A 21,308-nucleotide genomic window follows, 5' to 3' on the forward strand; every position below is an offset into this window, starting at 1 on the left:
GCGATCTGCTTCCGGAATGGATGTCCAATGCCCGGAGGCAGGGGGAGCGGCTGTGTGGGTCCCCCACAGATCATGTACTGGTGACCTATCCAGTGGATAGGACACCAGTTGTCCAGTAGTGGGCAACCCCTTTACATTTTCTGATATAGACCTATTATCTAAATGGATTCCGTTTCAAATGGGATAATCTGATAATATGATAATACACATAAGTGACTGTAGAATATTTACAACAGTTCCTTCCAATTTCTAGCAACATTAAAGGGGTTTTCCACGACCAGACAATTGATGACCTATCCACAGGGTAGGTCATCAGTATATGATTGGTGGGGGTCCGACACCGATCATATACTGATGACCTATCCTGTGGATAGATCATCAGTTGTTTGGTCGTAGAAAACCCCTTTAACCCCTTCCCAACCACCCCACGTAGATTAACGGGCTGCAGAGCTGGTCCTTGTGCCTGCAGCCCATTAATCTACGTGTGCTCCTAACAGAGCACACAGACGCTCCCCGCAGCCCAGTATCTCCCAGTACAGGCTGCTACTTGCAGCCTTAGTACTGGGGGAAAATATCGGGTCGGATCACAGCCTAAGAAAGGCTTCCGGTCTGCCATCTATTGAAGGCGATTACGTCCTGCCAGAGGCAGGACCTAATATGCCTCCTGTCAGTGTGAAACTGACAGTTGTAATACCCTGCAATACATAAGAATTGCAGGGTATTATAAAAACGATCGAACAATTGGATCTTCACGTCCATAGAAGGACTAAAAAAAAAAAAGTTAAAAAGTTACAAAAGTAAAATGTCAAAATAATAAAATGTAAAAATTGACTTTTTCCCCTTATAAAGTCCTTTATTATTAGAAAAAAATGAAAAAAATAAATAAACTATTCATAGTTGGTATCGCTGCGTCCGTAACGGCCTGAACTATAAACATATAACGTAATTCATCCCGCACGGTGACCGCCATAAAAAAAATAATTAAACAACTATACCGGAATCACTATTTTTAGTCATTTCAGCTCCCAAATAATTTTCATAAATAGGGATCAAAAAGTCGCATGTACCCAAAAATTGTACCGATAAAAACTACAGTTTGTTCCGCAAACAACAAGCCCTCACACAGCTTTCCTGATAGAAAAATAAAAAAGTTGTGGCTCTTAGAATATGGCGACACAAAAACGAAATAATTTTTTTAAAACCGAGATTTTATCATGCAAACACCATAAAACATAAAAAACCTATATACATATGGTATCGGCGTAATCGCATCGACCCACACAATAAATTAAATCTGTCATTTAGAGCGCACGGTGAACGCGGTAAAAAAAAGAATAAAAAAACAAAATGTGAGAAATTGCTGCTAAAGTTCTAAGCCTTGTAACGTCGTAGAAAAATAAAATAATGTTCAAAAAACAATGCAAATATAAAGTAGACATATGGAATATGTGAAATAGTAACTATTTTGTGTGGTATTACTGTCTGTCTTACAAGCAGATAAATTTAAAATTAGAAAAATCATAATTTTTACACATTTTCTTTACATTTTGGTGTTTTTCACAAATAAGCAATGAATTTATTGACCAAATTTTTCCACTAGCATAAAGTACAATATGTCACGAGAAAACAATCTCAGAATCGCTTAGATAGACAAAAGCATTCCAGAGTTATTACCACATAAAGTGACACATGTCAGATTTGAAAAAATGTGGCTGGGTTCTGAAAGGGTTAAAGGCTATGTACGCCTTTTTACTTTTTTTTTTTTTTTGTATTATTAAATTAATGTGTGTTGTGATTTTAAGCACTTTTTTTAATGGACTTTTATTTAAAAAAAATGTTTTGCTTCTTACGATACAGCTTCTATGTATTGTGTATACAAAGAAAATGTATCGTTCTCTCTAAGCCGATTCCGTCAGTTCAGCGGAACTGACGACTTGAATGAGAGAAGGTGCTTTGTGTATCAGTTCATCAACTTAAATGTGATCGATATTAGGCTATGTTCACACAGAGTATTTTGCAGGAGGAATATCTGCCTCAAAATTCCGTTTGGAAGTTTGAGGCAGATTTTCCTCTCCCTGCACGCCGATTTTCGCAGAGTTATTCGCGACGTTTTTCGCCCGCGGCCATTGAGCGCCGCGGGCATAAAACACTGCGAAATCCGCTTTCTCTGCCTCCCATTGAAGTCAATGGGAGGTCAGAGGCGGAAACTCCCGAAGATAGGGCATGTCGCTTCTTTTTCCCGCGAGGCAGTTTTACTGCTCGCGGGAAAAAGACGCCGACGCCTCCCATTGAAATCAATGGGAGGCATTTTCCGGCTGTTTTTGACGAGTTTTGTGACGCGGTTTCCGCGTCAAAAAACTCGTCAAAATACTCCGTGTGAACATAGCCTAAGGTGGATCCGGAGTCAAAAAAACACTGAGCTGTGAGTTTAGTCAACTTGATGGAATAGGCTGAGCGAGAACGATTCAGAATACATAGAAGCTGTATCGTAAAAAGTACAATTTTGAATAAAAATCAATTAAAAAAAGTGCTTAAATCACAAAACACATTGATTTAATGAAAAAAAACATTCCAAGGTTTCCATAGCCTTTAATGTTACCCCTTAGGGCCCATGCACACGACCGCAAAATCGCCCGTAATTACGGACCATAATGTCAGAAGTTTTGATTGGTGGGGGTCCGAGCACTGAGACCCCCACCAATCGCTAATACGATGCAGCAGAAACGCTCGTGTTAGCGCTGAGCCGCTTCGTGTCTGTTCAACTTTTTCAGGAAATCAATGTATCGGAGTACGGGCTCAATAGAAAGTCTATGATGTCTATAATACATCGGCTTGCCGGAAAAAGCCGAACAGAAACGAAGGGGCTGAGCGCTCACACGAGCACTTCTGCCACTTCATTTTAGCAATTGGTGGGGGTCGCTCGGACCCCACCAATCAAAACTGCTGACATGTCAGAGATTTGTCAAACGTTTAGCTACATTTTAATTTACCTTTTTTATTTTAATTTTTTAATTTTAATGTACTTTAGCCTGTGTATGTACACAGGCCGTTGTTAGGGATTAGGGCAGGGGTCTCAAGCACGCGGACCGCGGGCCGCATGCGGCCCCTGGGGCTTTCATCTGCGGCCCGCGGGACACAGAGCCGCTAGTATCGGCTCTGCTCCGAGACTCTGGAATTCCCTGACATCGCTGTCCACATATGAACAGCGATGTCTGGGGCTTCCCCAGAGCCGGAGTCCCGAGCAGAGCGCTGGTATCGGCTCTGCTCCGGGACTCTGTGGAATTCCCTGACATCGCTGCCCATATATGGACAGTGTGTCAGGGTCTTGCCCAGAGCGGAGCAGAGCGCTGGTGTCGGCTCTGCTCCTGGACTCTGTGGAATTCCCTGACATGTCTGTCCACATATGAACAGCGATGTCTGGGGCTTCCCCAGAGCCGGAGTCCCGAGCAGAGCGTTGGTATTGGCTCTGCTCCGGGACTCTGTGGAATTCCCTGACATCGCTGCCCATATATGGACAGTGTGTCAGGGTCTTGCCCAGAGCGGAGCAGAGCGCTGGTGTCGGCTCTGCTCCTGGACTCTGTGGAATTCCCATCGCTGTCCACATATGAACAGCGATGTCTGGGGCTTCCCCAGAGCGCAGTCCCGGGCAGAGCGCTAGTACAGGCTCTGCTCCGGGACTCTGTGGAATTCCCTGACATCTCTGCCCATATGTGGACAGTGTGTCAGGGTCTTCCCCAGAGCCGAGTCCCGGGCAGAGCGCTATTATCGGCTCTGCTCCCGGGACTCTGGGGAGCCTCTGACATCGCTGACCATACATCGACAATGATGTCAGGGGCTTCCCCAGAGCAGGAGTCCCAGTGATGCCAGGAGCACAGCTGGAGTCCCAGGAAGAGCCTACTAGCGCTCTGCCTGGGACTCCAGCTCTGGGGTTGCCCCTGACATCACTGTCCATATATGGACAGTGATGTCAGGAGCAGAGCTGGAATCCCAGGCAGAGTGCCAGAAGCGGCTCTGCTCCGGGACTCCAGCTCTGGGCAAGCCCCTGACATCACTGTGGCAGCATCTGCAGAGGGCACTGTGGCAGCATCTGCAGAGGGCACTGTGGCAGCATCTACAGAGGGCACTGTGGCAGAATGCACAGAGGGCACTGTGTCAGAATGTACAGAGGGCACTGTGGCAGCCGCTACAGAGGGCACTGTGGCAGCCTCTACAGAGGGCACTGTGGCAGCCTCTACAGAGGGCACTGTGGCATTATCTACAAGTGGGTGTGTGGCAGTATCTGAAGAGGACACTGGCATTATCTAGGGGTGTGTTGCATTATCTACAGATTGTGTTTTATGTACCAGCCCTTGGAACTGGACCAAATGTAAACAGGACTCGATCTATTGGTTCACCCTGAGCTCATAATTAGCATTTTACGTTCACTTTTACTAATCCATACTAATAGTATCGCATGGCAGAGTGGACAGTAAACAGTAAAGTGACAAAGTGTATCACTTAAAACTAAAGCATCATTATAACAATGCAATAATTTATTTTATTTTTTTGCAGAAAACTATTTGAAAAGGGTAGTTATGTTTAGCTCAGGACTGTGGTTTTTACAACATATGGCTTTGGAAAAAGATTGTAGAATGAACAATTGTGATCTTTTTTTTTTTTTTCTTTTACAGGCTTCCTGCTTTTCAAAGACTTTTGCATGAATGAAATTGATGAAGGAGTACCACAACTCAAATTTTATGAAGAGGTATGTGATCTACAGTAGCATGCTTTTATGAATTCGTTTTATATTTATTTAAAGACCCAGAATTTGAAGCGTACCTAACTTTTCAGATGACTTTTCAGAGTAAGCTGTCCTATGTATGTGTACATGAGGAATAACACTAGTTCTGGCCATTGTTTAAATTGTATCCTGCATTTTTTAGTAGTTTTCTCCTCTGCAGCCTCTATCTCTAATTCTCAGTTTTTTTTAAAAATGAGTGGGTGCTGCCTAACTGCTATCGTTTCTTCTATACACTGTACACATAGAATAGGAGAATCCTGCTCTCCTATATCTTATCTATCATAATTCAATAAAGAAATATATATATTGCAGCATGGAGGAAATTCTACAGCAGTAATGAGCAGAATAGCTGATACTTCTATGACAAGTGTCTATGTATCCTCTCTGCTTCCTCTTGCTCCCCCTCTGTTCTCCATAGACTTATATAGGCAGCAGCGTCTGTGTCTTCTCTGTCACTTTCTTTCTCTTTTTTTTTTTTTGTTCCTCTCCCTCTCTCCTTCTCTCTCCCTCTCTCCTTCTCTCTCCCTCTCTCCTTCTCTCTTCCTCTCTCATTCTCTCTCCCTCTTCTTTCTTCTCTTCCTCCTTTTTCCTTTTCCAGATTTACAGGAAGGGAAACACCTAGTGGCAGTAACTTCACACAGTAAAACAACTAAATTTAAACCGTAAATAAATGACAAGAGTTGTCACAATACACTGCAATACTTCTGTATTGTGTTTTTTGCCATCTCCTTTTAAGCACTCTCGCAGGACTTAATATGAGCTACACGATGGGATCGATGTGGTGACAGAGGGGGGCCCTCCCTCTAATTACTTAGATGCCATGGTCACTATCTACTGCAGGATCTAAGCAGTTAAACAGCTGGGATGAGAGTTCTCTCCGATCCCAGCTGTTACAGCGAGGTGTCTGCTGTAATATACTGGTGAGACTCACTCTGCATGGAGTGAGCTCAGCCCGTTAGTCTACTAGACCTCTACTAGATCAAAAAGGTTTTCTGCTTGAGTTTTCAATGGGAGCAGTGTAATGCCTCACATTACACAAACATATTAGCTAGTTGATAGCTGCAGCTCATTGTTGGGGAACCGATGATCTAGTAAGGGGTTGTCCAAGCTGCACAACTTTGTTAAATTAAATAGTACCTAAAGGAAACATTTAGTAATGTACTCCCTTATTCCATTGAATCAGGAGTGAGAACTGAGTTAATTATTGTCTGGAAAGTCTGCGGGCCCACGCAGATCTGCTACAACTGTACTACATTTAATGTTCCTTTCGTATGCAGTCTCCTTCAAGGTCTGACACATTATTTCACTCGTTTTTAGATTTGATCTTTGAATTGTCCATTCCTTATGTCTCCACTTTATCTTTCAAGCATTTTTGCTTCATCTTTGAACTTTCAGTTTTTTGGCTCAAAGCAGGCATATGTGATTTTCTGACTCTTACAGTCCCAAATGCGGCAAATTTATTAACAGGCATGCCGCTTTGAATAAATTTGGCACAAATCACTCCTTTGCTTAGATTGGTGTAACAAACCGCAATCCTAGTAAACGTGAGCCAGTGTGTTTATTTTAGGTCATTTTGTGCTACGTGGTGTAGAGAAGAAGGTCTACTACTCAGGACTTGTGCACACTATTATGTTTACATACCAACTTTTGCCTGGGGAATCCCATAGTTACCAAGCAACTCATTGGAACCTTGGGCTTTCCTCACATTCGCTATGAGATTGCAGTAATAAAGCGCCCTTTGGTGCAGTACACCGTGATCTAGGCCAGTTTTATTGCATCTGTTTTGCAGTATGTTGCCAAGGGAAAAAAAAAAAAGCTTCTGTGAAACCAGGCTTGTAATGTTCCGTGTCGCAAAAATCAAAATATGCAAAATATAATTTTGTGTACAACCAAGTTACCACATAGTACCATATGTCCTTTATTTAGTTCTTTTTTCCCCATTATCATTGATTGTCTCTGCTCAGACTTCTGCTTCGAGTCTTGTGAGATTCCAGATGATTCCATACTATTTTGTGGATCTAGGCCAGACAGAAGTGCCAAATTGTCAACATTTTTGTGCTGTTAGATGCTGGAGTAAAGGAACTGAACTTTGTGTGTGTGAGATAAAGCCAATAACAAGACTGTATATATTGTAGAAAGAAAAAAATAATAAAAAAAAATAAAAATATATATATATTATTTTTTCTTAAAGCACCACAGTCATTGCTGGAACTTACAGGACCTTCTTCCTGAAGGGCCACTGGCATGTCCTTTTAGGAAAGACTGTAAAAGTGGCATTCAACACCCCCAAACTTTTCTTCATTTACAGCAGCAACTCGGTGACCGATATTTTATTGATATTTAAAGCTTCTATCACTTCAGATGGCAATCGGATGGTTAACAGCCTTCTCCCCCAAACACTCTTTTATTTCGACATGGAGAAAGAAACAACAAATCCAACATCCTAGTTTGTCAGTGAATTCCACCAATCGGGTTCGTTAAAATGAATCGAATGTGTATGGGCATCTTTATTTGGAAAACATATTAACTTATGTTTATTTGTTATATTCGGTGCCTCTTTTGTGCGGTGTAGCACAGAACGTTATTAAAAGGAAAGGTTTTCTTTTCTGGATTATGTGACCATATGGCAGTAGAACGGAGAGCATTTGATGAAGTTTAGGCTCCTAGTGATTATTACTTATATAAGTGGAAGTAACACCAGGGAAAACTCTACAGACATCTTGCAGAAGAAATCCCAAGGCGTTCCTTTGTGTAGGTCTATTATATATAGTATTTTTAAGACTTTGTACTAGCTGTGGCTGTTATGTACGCAGCATAATATTTATGACAATCGTTCCTTTCAAGTTTATACATTTAGAAATTAAGGTGAATATCCCGAGTTGCCCGAAACCTGGACTCATTCGTAATTCAGTGTAAATATTGTTTCGCAATGATTTCCTGAAGCGATGACAAGCCCACCAATTTCTTCTATTGACCTTCCACTGCTAGAATAGCAACATGTTACTATATTGTTCGGGCTCATAGTGACCTCTACATCTGGTCCACTTTGAGTGCCAGCATGCATTCTTCTCAGCCTTGGGAAATTGGATTAATCCAGCCTAATGTCAGCTGTGCTTTATTAAACTAGAACTCCTCACAAATAAGAGTGGGAACGGACCTGAGGTTCATTAGTGTCTCGATTTGTTATGGCATTACATATCAAAACAACTTGCAATCCAATATGTCACCAATGATATTCACTGCAATTCTCCGCTTGTCATTTACTAGCAATTACAGAACGGTCTTGGGTATTTTCCCTAGATAATGAACGTAAGAGACCCGTATCACTTGCATCACACTGCGTACTTTTGTATTATTAATGTATTTCTGTGCAAGTTATAATCAGAGCTTGGTCAAAAGAACATCCCTTTATCAGATTGCTTTATGTTTTAGGTATGACCGTAATGAACATGTCCCCTCTAAACAAAAAATCACCAGTTAATATCATTTAGTCGTCCTTTTCTGTCATTCAACTTATATTTGTTTAGAGATCGGAGTAAAATATACATGGTCACCATAACGCCTTCCAAAGGGTCTGTTGCCCAAACATCTGAATGGCATACCTGTCTTATAATGCCACAATCTATATACAAAAGGGATGTTTGTTTTCAGAAGCCTATTCACTAGCGAGTGAATTAAAGCCCACATGGCCACATTACGGCTCCTTGTTGTACAGAGGTGTATGGGCCTCTACTGTACCACCATATGCCATAACTACCCACTGAGGCTTTTTTGTTGGATCCTGTATGATTCTGATAAGTCATGACATGCTCCGTCACATGCTGTATTCAGGAGGTATTCTGCCCTAGAAGCATTTACTGAGGACCATATGGCAGCAGATGGAGTCCCTGTGGCTCCATAGTACAGAGCTGCAGAGACTTTGTGTTCCCGCCGAATAGCTTCTGGCACATGACTCTGTAGTGCGCATGAGGCCTTAGTTGTCCCCCATCTTTTTCCAGCCTGCTTACTTGCCAAACCTTTCTTCTTCGGAAATATTCACACGTAGCGGTTTAGGGGCATTTTTCTGTCGCGAAAACGCAAATACACAACATTCTATATAATTGCATTGATTAGTTCCAATGTTACATTAAGGCTGGATTCACACGAGCATGTTCGGTCCGTAAAAAGACGGAACGTATTTGGGACGCAAGTCCCGGACCGAACACACTGCAGGGAGCCGGGTTCCTAGCATCATAGTGATGTACGACGCTAGGAGTCCCTGCCTCTCTATGGAACTACTGTCCCGTACTGAAAACATGATTACAGTACGGGACAGTTGTCCCACAGCGAGGCAGGGACTCCTAGCGTCGTACATAACTATGATGCTAGGAGCCCGGCTCCCTGCAGTGTGTTCGGTCTGGGACTTGCGGCCGAGTTACGTTCCGTCCTTTACGGACCGAACATGCTCGTGTGAATCCAGCCGTATAGACTGCGCGGTTTTGCAATGCAGATGTGTGTTTTAAAAAAAACCGCTGTTTGTTCTTTCCGACGCTTTTATTAGCATTTGTAACCCACTGTGGCCTTATTCAAACAACATGTTTCTCGTCTGTGTGCTGGTTTGTTAAACAACGGATCGCACGCCGATTCATACATTATTTTACAGCATGTTCCATTCTGGTACGTTTTTGCAGACCAGATTTGCCAATTAAAGGCTAGAGGTGCATGGTAAAAACGGAGAGCACACGCACGACATTCGTGTGCTGTCTGTTTTTTATGGATCAGTTGCTAAAAAAAAACAAAGACTACAAAAATGGAATGACAAGCGGAAACACTGACGCAACACGGACGTTCATATGCAAGAAAAACGGTCAAGCATTCTCTGTTTTTTGTCCAGAAAATGTTCAGCAGCATGTGGATGAGATTTGTTCAGATATTATCCACATGGCAGGGACTATTATCCACTGCAATTTTTTTTACAGGATTTCCTTCCCATGTGAATCCAGCTGAATGGTGAAAACTGCGACACACTAGAAACTGCATTGTATTTGAATGTGTTGTTTTGGGTTTTTTTTCTTTGCGGCCCGATCAATGTCACCATTTGTTTGCATGAGGCAAATTTAAAAAGAAGTGGCACGGTAATGTTAATGCACTTACTGGAGTTTTTTGTTTATTTTCCCCAGAAACTAAACCTACTTGGTTTCTCTTAGCTATCTCCAGATACATGAACCTACTTCTCGATGCATCTGGACAGATGTAGTCAGAAGTGGTAAAACGCATAAAATGAGACAACCGGCACCCAACAGAACCCATTGACTTTAATGGGTTCCATCGGGGTGTCAGTGGAATTTTTGGTGGAATCTGTGATGGAGGCCCCTAACAGAGCCTCCAACGCAGATGTGAACAGGCCTAAATTCAGTTCAGCATAACTGTGGGGAGTCCTAGGTGTTACATCCAGAATACGGACTTTGCATGCCTACCATGCACCTATCTGAATGAGGCTTATGATTGATTTGCTGATTTAGTATCCCCTAGGATTCTGACTATTTGACCTTTTGTGTAAAAATGGGTAGAGTTTAGAACTTTGTTTATTCGCTTAGGATGTTAATGGTTAAACTTACTGCAGTTAGATATACAGAGTGCAGAATTCGGGAACATCCCACTCCTGTATGGTTGGACAAAATCCTTGGCAAACGTGGTTCATGAATTTTGATGTCTTCATGTCCTTTGGATAATGCTCCAGCGGTGGAGTAGAATATTTAATACCGTAATTTGCTAAAGCATTTTGTTTTTGCGTTACTTGTGTATTTTTTAATTACTATTGTACTTCAGATTATTTAATTATCATCTCTCACCTTGGAGGGATTATGAGAAGAGCAGACCCGCTGTGGCATTTACTCCATGGTCTTCCATAAATCCTTCTAATTACTCTTTAATGTTTCTTCCACCTACATATTTATTTACTAGCCAATGGTAATTCGTAATTAGTCCATTATTTCTAAGTCAAACATACTTTGTAGCCCTGAATTAATGAATATTACAAAATGCCAAGAAGTTGTAGTTGACATGAGGCATTGATCACCTCTCTCGGTTTCAGATAAAAGAGTATGAGAAGCTGGATTCGGAGGAGGACCGCCTTTGTAGAAGTCGACAGATTTATGACACATATATAATGAAAGAGCTACTATCGTGTTCACATGTAAGTATTCTCTTTTATCTTCCCATCTTTTAGACAGAATTTGCTTAAAGCTAGCTCTTGGTCTCCAGGCATTTCAGGCGTAAAGTAGTGAGTGGGCAGAGGTTTTTGCCCACTTCCAGCAGCCTTCAGATTCAGTATAAGCTGTGAGTGCTCTCACTACACACTCCGTTTGAAGGTGTAACCGCTGGCACAGTGGGTATAATATTGTGATTTGGCAGACTTTATGTTGGCTAAAAAGTACCAGTTAAAATCTTGTTTTCACAAATTTATATGCTACAGTATCCATGTATATTATGAGAATATTTAATTTGTTCTAATGCAACAAGCATGTTAAGGCCTCATGCACACGACCGTAGACGTGTGCACGGCCCGTGATTGCGGCATGGGCGGACGTGCAGTGTCATCCGCGGGCCACCTGTAAATCACGGACCGTGCACACATTAATTTCAATGAGCCCGGACCACAAAAGCGGTCCGTTATACGACATGTCCTATCTTTATTGCGGTCCGGGCTCCCGGCCAATGCACGGACCGTGGAAGCATGGGCCCATAAACCAATGAATGGGTCCTCAATTCACCCGCAGGTCTTCGGGTGAATTGTGGACGCAAAAACACGTTCGTGTGCATGAGGCCTAAGAGAGTGAACCATTTACATGGCTCATGCCTTAACGAGAACCTGACAGACCTATTATAGGAAAGAGATAAGTATTATGCCCTAATAGAATTATACTAGCGGCTATATTTACACCCACTAAACAAAACCCCAAACTACCAAAGAGGGGCCCTAAAATAAAGCACTTTCTGGTACTGTCACATGGTGGATGACATCATCCCTCTGAGCCAGTATAAGCAGCTCTAAAAAGGATCATTTAATGCAGGGTGTGTATGTCACATGATTGTCTACAGAACCAGGGTGCGGTTGGCAATTTGGGGGGCTGTTTAGTGGATGAATTTACACTCCTCCAGTAGGACATCACGTTAGTACTCTAATTTATAGAGATCTGTTATAGTGAGAGATTTAAACCCCAATGTGCAGATTTTTTCCTGTAGTGTTAGTTTTTTTGTTTTTGTTTTTTTAACACCATTCAGTTTCATGGTACTGTACTTTGTTGCAGATTTTTGGTGCAGGATTCTGCGCTGAAAATCTAGAACAATTATGCCACATGTGAACTTATCCTAGACTATGATGTATGCAGCATTTAGAAAGCAACCACAAACAGTATGCATTAATGGGCAGCAACGTCCGTTGTTGTTGTACAGAATCCTGTCTGCCATCAGTCCTAAATATGACATGGGTATTGTCGATTCCTTTCATTCCACTGCCCATCACCATGCCCCCTATAAATAACGACACAACTACTGAATGAAATGAATTGACCACAGCCGCCATTTTATTAAATGCATAACATAGTAGTTAACACATGACTTCTACTCCACGAGGTCCTAACAAAACCAATCAGAATCCCAACATATACCAAATACACAATAACATTGCCATACATGAACCAATACTGTAAAAACCTGAGAAGACGAGAGGCGGTCCTGGAAGCCCACATCACTGGCGCTAAAATTCAGCCCCACAGTCTGGGTACTGCTGCGAAAAGGCTACTAGTGCACAAACTTGTGTACCTCCACGTTATCACCTCCCCCGCTAGACCATTAGGCACATGCACAGGGGCACCGACCTCCGCCATTTTCAAAGCTAAACACCACACGCCACTCTCGGTTAATTTCGACCATTCTTATGATAACCACCATCTTCATGCAAATGCTTAACCACGTCCTACCATAATGGCTCTACACCCTCCTACTCTCCCCCCTTTTGTCCCTTACCCCCCCCCCCCCCTCTCACTATGACTTCACTAAACCCACTCTACTCTTATTGGCTCCATTTCCCTTACAGCAAACTTTGTCGGCCTCCCCCTATCCCCTCCCTGAGTCAAGTCCCTCTTTATTTGATTTCAACTGCATTTTCCATCATTTTATGTATTCTGTAATGCAGTTATTAAATTTTTGAGAAATATAATTTTACAATGGAGAAGCAGTCCTTCCACCAGACACAAGCTAAAGTCTATAAGTGCCATACAAGAAGTACGATAGTTAGCAGATTTTATTGCAGGTCAATCTATTCCATTCATCCGAATGGAACTTTCAGAAATCCATGCACCTGCTGCAGAAACAATCCCGTTCAGATGGATAAAACTGATTTTCATTCGCAGAAAATTCTGCACCAAAATCTGCCACGTGTGACTGCACCCTTAATGGTTTCTCTACTGAAACCCGTTTAGAGAATGTCAATCAACTCATGCTAGAAGTGTGATCAGTGGAGAACTAGTTGGTGATGGTTGGTCACTGTTCAGATTAATAGGGTTTATGTAAAGGTATGAGTGAGAGCACTTGACGTGTCCTGTAACTCCCATTCCTTTTAGTGGAGAGCAGTGTGGCAAAGTGCAGACTTAACCCCTTCCCGCCGCAGCCATTTTTCAGATATTCATTTTCGGTTTTTCCTCCCCACCTTCCAAAAGCCATAACGTCTTTATTTTTCCGTCGATATAGTCCTATGAGGGCTTGATTTTTGCGGGACGAGTTGTAGTTTTCCATAGCACCATTTATTTTGCCATATAATGTACTAGTAAACGGGGAAAAAAACTATTTGTGGGGTAGAAAATGAAAAAAAAAAGCGACTCCTCCATGGTTTTTTGTGCGCCGTTTTTACGGAATTCACTGTGCAATTAAAACAACATGTTAACTTTATTCTGTGGGTCAATACGATTACGGCGATAACAAATATATATTGTTTTTTCTAGATTTTACTACTTTTACAAGTAAAAACCTAAGTGTAAAATTTTTTATTTAGTGTCGCCAAATTGAGAGAGCCACAACTTTTTTATTTTTCCGTCGATTTAAGCGGTATTAGGGCTTATTTTTTGCGGGATAAGCTGTAGTATATAATACCATTTTGGTGTACATGCGACGGTTTGATCACTTTTTTTATTTAATTTTTTGTGGGGTTTAGAATTTTTTTTTTTTACGCCGTTGACCGTGCAGGTAGTTCAGACTTTTACGGACGCGGCGATACCAATTATTTTCTTACTATGCTCTAGGGCGAAAATGGGAAAAGGGGGGTTTTTTGAACTTTTAATATAAATATTATTTTTTTTTTAAAAAAACCTTTATTTAACTCGCTCTTTTTCTTAGTCCCCCTAGGGGACTTCAACCAGTGATTGTTAGATCGCTTGCACGATATACTGCAGTACTAATGTATTGCAGTATATCGTGATTCTGACAGGCAAATCTTAAGCCCTGCTGGAAGCAGGGCTTAATAGGTGCACAAAGATGGCAGACTTGGGGGCCTTCATTAGGCCCCCAGGCAGCAATAGCTACCATCACCACCTCGTGATTGCATTGCGGGGGAGGGCGATATGCTGATAGAGGGGGTCGCCCCCATCTTTCTAATGATTTAAACGCCGCGGTCGCTATTGACCGCGGCATTTAACAAGTTAAGCGAGCTTGATCTTGACTCTGATAACTTGCTGCAGCGTGATCTCACACAACAAAAGCCTTTGAAAAAGTCAGTGGAAAGATCCTTTATATTATGTATTTAGTGCGTTAAGTCACGATAAAGACGGCTATATCTGTACACACACTAAGAAACTTTTGACTGTTAAATCCGTCCATCATTTTTGTATATATTTTCTTTTTAAATAATGAAGTTGATGAGAATACAAGATGTTGCCGGGTGTGTCTGCTCCACATAAATTCCCCATAGCCATTTCTTCTGCATTATATCTGTAAGTTTATTGTGTACTTTAGTGTGTTGTGAAGATACAATATTATGTAGTGCTGATTTCCTGGTCATTTCCCAAAAATATGATTGTGCTAGAAGTATTTTTCCAGTTCTTGCTCTGTCCTTCGTGTGCTATAAGCTGAGAATTCTTCCTCTAGGGACTTGGTCACAAATTAGAGTTGTCACTAACAAATTGCTTCCTGTAATAAGTAGTCAGATAGGATCCGCTCCACGTTCCACAGCTGGCCCTTGGGGTCAATCACATAGATAGCAGCGAGCACCTAACCCTATGGATGATGTGACCGTGCTACGCCATTCTTTTATATAGTAAACACATAAAAGCTGGATAAAGTTTCACATACAGGGCAGATAGTTATATTGTTGTTTATACAAGTATTATGTGTCAGATGTTGACCTGGGGTGAGTTGGTTGATCTGTAATGACAGTTATCGTATAGTTAATGATGGCACATTATTGTTTGAGCTGACGCATTTAAATATTTATATTTATGGGGCTGAATAAATTAAACCACAAGATAATGACCATTTTATTTTTTGTCCATAGCCATTCTCCAAACAAGCTGTAGACCATGTACAAGCTCATCTTGCGAAGAAACAGGTGCCCCCAGCTTTATTTCAGGTAAGAGATAACAAGGCGAACCATATACAGCACAATTGCCTACGCATCGAGGCCCAAAAATGAGTATTATACAGGCACATGCAAAAGGCAAATAAAAATATTTCCGAATTCTACAAAGCATCTTGTTATAGGGGTTGTACAGATTAGAAAAACATGTCTTTCCTCTTCCAAAAACAGTTACACACCTATACACAGGTTGTGTGTGGTATTGCACCTCAACCCTATTCACGTTAATGGAACTGGTTGGGAAAGGGGTTACAATACATAACAAAAAAATTAAAATACATTTCAGTTTTATTGTACGTTGCCCATGGGGTAATGTGATATTTTACGGAGCTCCATAATGTGCTCTGATCATCAATACAGGTTGTGTGTGGTGTTGCAGCTCAACCCTATTCACTTTAATGGAGCTGAGTTGCAATACCACACACAACCTGTGGATAGGTATGGTGCTGTTTCTGGAGGAAAGCAGCCATGTTTTTCTAATCCTGCAGAACCCCTTTATTACAGAATGCCAGTTGAGGGTGTTTGAAGTGACTTCTGCTGTGAAAGGGAATTGTTATTTAAGCAATTTTCACATAAATGTATTTATAGTTACAAACGTGAAGCTACATTTCTAGTCTTGAAATGATTCCAGTCTATCCAATAGCTTGTAGTGAACCTGTGAGTGCTGTATTTCAAGTCATTGAAACCATTACCTGCAGTACAATGATCTTCTTGTTAATCTGTGCCGGTATAGAGTAGCTCTTATTGGATGTAGATCTTGTATTGGCTGGAATCTGCTGCATAAATGATGATTCCAAGAATCGGCATTCTGTTTGAGAATTTGGCTGGTAAAATCTGCTTATTTTCTTGTTGTATGCTATGCATGAAAAACCAAGAAGACACGTTGATAGAGTCCAAGCCTGTGGTCTGTAGGTACAGCTTTTTGTAAATTTCCATTGAATAGGGAAAGTTTTGCTTGTTTTACACCTCTGCTACACTGCGGAGATTACACAAGGAGAGCATTGACCTGTGCTTGTACGTGGCCATTGTGTGATATTATAGATGGTCTCATTGTAGCCTTCTCTTTAAATGTATGTCCCCCCTCTACCCCTCACTGACCATGCATCTCCATAACATTGCCTGAAAAACAGTTTCCCGTTTAACCTGAGTTGTGTATTTCTCCACTGTTAATGATGGTTTGGGGTTTTACACAGGCCCTAGTAATAAGTATGAGGATTAATGCTATGTTTTGGGACTTTCAAGAGCTCCTGAGACATTCCACATAAAGATGCTGATGGCTTCACAGCCATTTACGACTTCTTTTACTCCCTGTGAAAAGCTACACATGAGCAGATGTAGTCTTGATAAAAGAACTACGGGTAGCACTGGAACATATGTCGATGCCATGTCTAATCCGCATTCATTCTGGAGTCGCCACGGGCGGTGCATAGATCTAGAACTCTGGCAGTGGGCAAATAGAATGATTATCCTGTCTTTATCAACTGCCCATGATATTTGCTCTAGATCCCTACACTACATTTCTTGCCATGAATAAGAGCACTGCCTGTGCTCGAAACGCGTAGGCTCGGGCATCTGCCCGCATCATAAACTACCTTGAGACTGCGTCTCTTCTTCAATTTTAAGCAATTTTTCTTCATACCAATAAAAAGTGGGAGCTACGTATCCCTTTTACCCTGACACAGCGCTGGATCCTCTCCTTTCTTTCCTATGCAATTTCACCGTGGGCCGTCGCGGGGATCCGTGCGAGGTGTCTGGTTGAGACGCAGGATTTGGTGATCTGGAGGTCTCCTCCTATTTTCTCTAGATCCCAGTCTCACATTTGAAAGTAGGGGGTCTCTACTGTAAAACTGGACAACCTCCCCCCCCCCTCTTCTTTCAATGTTTCGATGAGCTTCTATGTTTTTTGGGGAATTTCCTTAAAACAATAGTACGTGGTGGAATATTATTTTACCCAGGGTTGGCCTGGGATCCGGTTAGCAAGCTATAGGCAAAAGGATGAGAAGGAAATTGAAATTCCCCACAGCATTATAATGTTTGGATTGCACCTGGTACAATGCAGAGAAATCCCATTATTGACAATGAATTAGGAAATTGCGGTTTCTTCAATTCCCTAATATTTTATTTAAACACCAGATACTTTGATGTTTAGAGAAGTGGGCGCCAATGCACTTAGTTGTTTCCTGCCGCGCCTATCTTTTTGGTTTCTTTATATTTATGAATGTCGTTTTTCCGCCAATGGATAACAGTGCATATTGTTATTGACTAATTTCAGGTGCACATCATAACAGGTAAAAACGTAATATTCACAACTCGAAAGAGGCGGCACTCCAAATAATTTTCTTTTAAGAAATGTTATTTCTACCATGTGTGCGCTGCTCAAGTTACGCCGTGCAGCGGACCAGGTTCAGCTCGATAAAGGGCTCACAAATTGTTATATCCAGAAATGTCGCTATTGTACCTCCCTTGGTGCACTTACGACTGAAATAAGCAAACCGTTTGGTGTGTTGTGTATTTCGAGTTGTGAATATGAATTTTGAGTCCTGGAGTGGTCTAAGTGACTCCTAAAGTCTACAGTAACTTGTCTTCCCCGGTTAGGATAGTAAATAACTAAGATGCAATATCAGCAATTTGGTCGTAAACGAAACAAATTCCAAAGATGGCCACAGAGAGACGGCTTATACTGGACTGACCACAAAATCTTCACTGCCTATAGATCTCATCTTCTTTAATGACCAGAACTGAGTCTTAGATGTCTTCATTTTTCATAAGATGAAGATGACGACTTCTGACGTACAGAAGAGTGGACTTTCTCATTGGATCAGCCACAGTGATCTATTTTATCTATATTACAATTCATAATGTTTGGGAATCTTGCTTGAGGAATGAGTGTGACCGAGGAGTGGTACTCCTCTCCTCTGGAGACCATGCTTGTCCTCATTCGGAAGGTGCCAACACCAGTGAGGTGATTGGGGAGATGGTGCAGATCACCATGTCACATAAAGGGCATAATGGCTATTAATCTGACCGAATGAGCTGCCGGAATTACTTTGCTCCCCTGCGATTGGTCAGTTTTCTGATCCCCCTGTCAAGGTTAGAAGAAAATAGTAGTAAAGGGATTCACCTCGCTAGAAGTCCAAGTCCTAACCAATAATAAATCTTTATCTCTCTTCCTCAGGATCGACAATTGTCAAACCGTAGTATTGCAGGTTGAATGATTGACTCCTGTTCCTTGTGTGTTTGCCGCACCCCCACAATCCTCACTAATAAATATAAGTTGCATGGATCAGGTTGTGCTGTTGCCACGTAACAATGCAGTTGTGTTTAGTCATAGGTTCGTCATGCATCTCACTTGTAACATGGATGAATGCACGCCACATTAAAGGGGTTGTCCAGGATTAAACAAATGGTCTGCTTCTTCTATGAGTTGCTGCGGAATAGAAATCTGCAGCAAAATCCATATCCTAATCTGCTGCAGAATTTCACCACGGATTTTCAGCCAATCTATTTTACGCTTACTGCACGTGTGTTGAAGAATGATGAGAAGCCGTACTATATATACGCTGCCGGACTACCATAGAGACCTGAAAGACACATTTTTCTAAGGAAATCATGATCTAGTATTTATATTGCGGGTGTAAATGGCTCTTTCTGTGCCAACTGTGGCAGTAGTTTAAGGCTGGAATCACACAGGCGGTTTTCGTGGCCGTTTTTTTGCGTCAAACAGAGGAGTGGATACAAAAGAGAGAAGTATCCGTCTTTCCTTTTACACTTTTTTTTTTCTTCTTGTATCCACGCCTGGCTTTGGTAGAAAAATAATGCATTAAAATGACTGCGTGATGAAGGCTATCGTTTCCTGCTATCTTTACACTGATTCGCTCACGACTGAGAACGTAAGCTGCGGTCACAAGCTGAACACCGGAGAGGAACAACATTAGTAATAAAAAAAACAAGTGGTGTCTAATAACACAGGATGGTTGTATTTGGTAGATGCGATCTGGTCAGCGAGAGGGAATACTAGGGATATTTCTGGTAATTGCGCAACCTTCTGTGAACGCCGCTTGTAGATGCAATTCCTAGTTTGTAGCCAGATTTTGTTAGGTTTTGCAAAACCATTGAAACATGCCTTGATTGTGGCTAGGAATCATCTGAAAGGTGTCAAAATAAATATGGCAATTCATTTTTATTTTTTATTTTTTTTACTACGAAGTCTGAGATTACACGTAGTTTTGGGTTATTTATTGAAAGCCAGGAGTAGACCCAGAAGGGAGGAAATGTGTAAAGGAAAGACTTCTAATTATCCTTATTTATTTTATATCTACTCCTTCTTTGGCTCAAAGGGTTTTCCAGGATCTAAATATTGATGGCTTATCCTTAGGATAGGCCATCAGTATTTGATCGGTTGGATTCTGACCCACGACAGAATGGGGATTAAGGGGCCGCAGCACTCCAGCGAAAAAAAAAAACGTAACACAAATTGTGTGTGAAGAAAGCCTAAATGGTGCCATTAAAAATACAACTCCTCCTGCAAAAAAAAAAAAATATAGCCATTATACGGCTATGTCCATGGAAAAATATAGATATAGATAGGACTCTTGAAAGGTAAGGATGAAAAAAGTAAGACTAAAACTGGTTGCGGCAGGAAGAGGTAAATTAAAACTGTTTTCAGTTAGGCAAAGGCCACGCAGCAGCTTGTGGTTTGGCGTGGTTTCCAAATGCTTGTTAATGTTGGCAGTGTTTTTTCAGTTAAACAGCAGTTTTACCTGTAAAAACCACACAAACATTAGCAAGCATTTGAAAAACACACCGATTTGTGGTAAAACCACACGCCAGCATGATTTTTGGCTACGTCGCGGCTGCAATTTGGATGATCGCCAGCGGCTACGTGTTGCCTTAGCATGCAGTTAGCTGGATTGGCCACTAGATGGCCGCAGCTAAAATGTCATCATCATGAGTTGTGTTGTTATAAAAGGGAAATTATGGTTAACATTAGAGATTGCAATTGTAATTATTTTTTAGGAAACTTTCAGCGCTTGTTATAAATACTTGTTTAGCTGGTTAATATAATCTCTGTTGTCTGTTACAGCCATACATAGAAGAAATATGTGACAGTCTTCGGGGAAAGATATTTCAGAAGTTTATAGAAAGGTAAGAACCTGCTATAACTGTGTCTGGCTCTTTAAACTGTAAATGTAAAAAAACGCCAGCGTGCTGTTTTTTTTTATTTTGTACTTGCGTTTTTAAGCTCCTATAGAGAAGCCTATGGGGAAAAACGGCAGAAATAACGCCATATTCAAAAAAGCTGCAAAACTAAAATGCTGTGTATATAGGTTTTCTGGTATTTTACCTTAGACTTCGGAGTAACATTTGGCCGTAGCATTTTTGGGAGAGAAAACAAGTAAACACAGTGTATGAATCCAGCCTAAGGCTTTACTTAATCACTATATACCATTTCATAGTACCCAAAACACCAATGGCCATCTTCAAGTGGGTTTTTGGTATTAAACAATGGTTATATAGTAAAGATTTAACTTAAACATAACTCTGAACTAATAAATTGTACAAAAATGGAGATCAAATATCATTTTTGGGCAGATTTACCACTGTGACACAGGTAAAAAAGAAGCATAAGAGGGTTGCCTGCACCTTTTAAAGCTTTGCCATACACATCAGATCGGCACATTTCAGTGTCCCGACTTTCGCTCGATGGCAGATGTTGGGGGAAAAAAAGGAGCAGGTATATTGGATTCAAAACAAAGACTAGTTAGGGTGGTATGACACGGGCACAATACAGCATGTGGATCGTCACTCATTTGCTCCATACAAATTGAATATTGTCGGTAGCACATTTTTATTACGGCATAAAAGATGCGGACAGTCAGTGAAGGAGCATTTTCTCCTTCATCGGCTGATCGCTGCCATGTT

The 21,308-nt window shown here is 41.4% G+C and overlaps 1 protein-coding gene across 3 annotated transcripts in view; it reads left to right on the forward strand.

The window, feature by feature from the left end:
• Window positions 1–21,308, forward strand: part of GRK3 (G protein-coupled receptor kinase 3) — a 290,760-nt gene that overhangs the window by 204,695 nt on the left and 64,757 nt on the right. For all 3 annotated transcript variants that reach the window (XM_075830772.1, XM_075830786.1, XM_075830777.1), the window contains exons 3-6: window positions 4,671–4,744; window positions 10,854–10,955; window positions 15,306–15,380; window positions 20,470–20,531. In XM_075830772.1, the coding sequence (XP_075686887.1) occupies window positions 4,671–4,744; window positions 10,854–10,955; window positions 15,306–15,380; window positions 20,470–20,531 (313 nt within the window). The remainder of the gene's footprint in view (window positions 1–4,670; window positions 4,745–10,853; window positions 10,956–15,305; window positions 15,381–20,469; window positions 20,532–21,308) is intronic.

This window comes from Rhinoderma darwinii, chromosome 1, assembly GCF_050947455.1.
Source record: "Rhinoderma darwinii isolate aRhiDar2 chromosome 1, aRhiDar2.hap1, whole genome shotgun sequence".
Classification (NCBI taxonomy): Eukaryota; Metazoa; Chordata; class Amphibia; order Anura; family Rhinodermatidae; genus Rhinoderma; species Rhinoderma darwinii.